The sequence below is a fragment of the Chaetura pelagica genome, unplaced genomic scaffold, assembly GCF_000747805.2.
Source record: "Chaetura pelagica isolate M959 unplaced genomic scaffold, ChaPel_1.0 scaffold32, whole genome shotgun sequence".
Lineage (NCBI taxonomy): Eukaryota > Metazoa > Chordata > Aves > Apodiformes > Apodidae > Chaetura > Chaetura pelagica.
The window spans coordinates 1,437,455-1,438,973 of record NW_009952368.1 but is presented as its reverse complement, the minus strand read 5'-3'; the positions used below and the strand labels follow the sequence as shown (position 1 = coordinate 1,438,973).

Here is a 1,519-nt window from a genome sequence, read left to right as displayed (position 1 = left end):
TCTGTGGGGTCTACACCTCCCCAGAAACCCCTTCCCACCCTCCCCTTGGTGCTGCTGTCACCTCTGTGCCACGGCCACACCAAGGGGTGGGCAGCCTCACGTGACACAGGGACCTCCAGCAATGCCAAAGTGGAGGTCCCCACAGCACAGTGTCCATGTTCCCCACCCTGACACGGCTCTATCCCCAGGGATCCCAGCCGGCGGCCCCCTCTGCACAGCAGTGGCCACCAAGGGTGATGACTACGTCATGCTGCGGTGCTGGTGGGAGGGGGGGACACCACCAGTCACCCTGCACTGGTGGGATGGCGAGGGCAAGGCCTTGGGTGACCCTGGGCTTTCCAGCGCCGTCCTGGTGCTGAGCGCCGCTGGCAGCTTGGGGGGCCGGGACTTTGTCTGCATGGCCGCCCACCCCCTGCGCCCTGCCGGCGCCGATTGCCGCCTGCGGCTGGGTAAGCCGGTCCAGTGCCCCCATGGCCTTGAGGTGACATGTCCTCCTGGCCATGGAGTGACATGTCCCAACACTTCTCACCACGCAGAGGTCCCTGAGTTGGAGGCAGAGAGGAGTGAGGTGGTGGTGCTGGAGGGCGGCGAGGCACGGCTGGCGTGCCGGCGACGTGGCAGTAGAGCCGATCTCGGTGCCACCCTGGCCTGGTATGACCCTGAAGAGCGGGAGGTGACACCTGGGATGGCCAAGTACCGGGTGGAGCGAGGAGAAGATTGGGTCAACCTGACTGTGCAGGATGCCGAGTGGCCAAGGGACGGGGTTTTTTTTCCAGGGCAGTGGGCACTGCCAGCCTCCCTGTCCACCTCCGTGTGGACCGTGAGTGCCAGGAGGGGCCTGGGGTGGGGGCTGAGTCTAGGACCACTGGTAACTGTCAACTGACCACCACCAACTAGATGCCACCAACTTATTCTAAAGTTTCCATAAAATAAGATTAAACAAATACAATTAAAAAAACCCAAAACAACAGTTTTTAAAACCAATGTTTAACAAATGCACTTATAAAACTCCCTCAAAATTTTTCAAAGCTATGTTAAACAATTGCAAATATAAACCATCCAAACTAATTTTCTAAAAGTGACATTAAACAAATGTTTTAAAAGCAAACACTTAAAGCCCACCCAAACCCAGTTTTTAAAGCAATGTTCAGGCCTGTGACTGGCAATGAGCTGCTGGGGACACATTGTTTGCGTCACCGTCATCTCATCATCAGTTTAGTATCTCAGATGTTAATTTCACTGTGCTGAATGAACACCCAGTGCTGGTGGGCATCCAGTCCTGGTGGTGAGTTGGCAGGGTGGATAAGTGTCCATCAGGCAGCTTTCCCTTCCCCATGGGGGTCACCCCCTCCTGCCATGTGCCATCTCACCATAGGATACCCAGCCCCCCCCAACGTCACCATCAGCAAGCTGCGGTACACGCGGGCACGCACTGAGGTGCGGCTGGAATGGCGGACACACGGCGCCGGGAACCTCACTGGCTTTGTGGTGCAGCGGCGCCAGGCCAAGAAACCCCCTT

At 57.4% G+C, this 1,519-nt stretch overlaps 1 protein-coding gene across 1 annotated transcript in view; it reads left to right on the top strand.

The window, feature by feature from the left end:
- Positions 1–1,519, top strand: part of LOC104398063 (V-set and immunoglobulin domain-containing protein 10) — a 7,201-nt gene that overhangs the window by 3,834 nt on the left and 1,848 nt on the right. The window contains exons 4-5 of the mRNA XM_010008109.1: positions 189–449; positions 537–820. Coding sequence (XP_010006411.1) covers positions 189–449; positions 537–820 — 545 coding nt within the window. The remainder of the gene's footprint in view (positions 1–188; positions 450–536; positions 821–1,519) is intronic.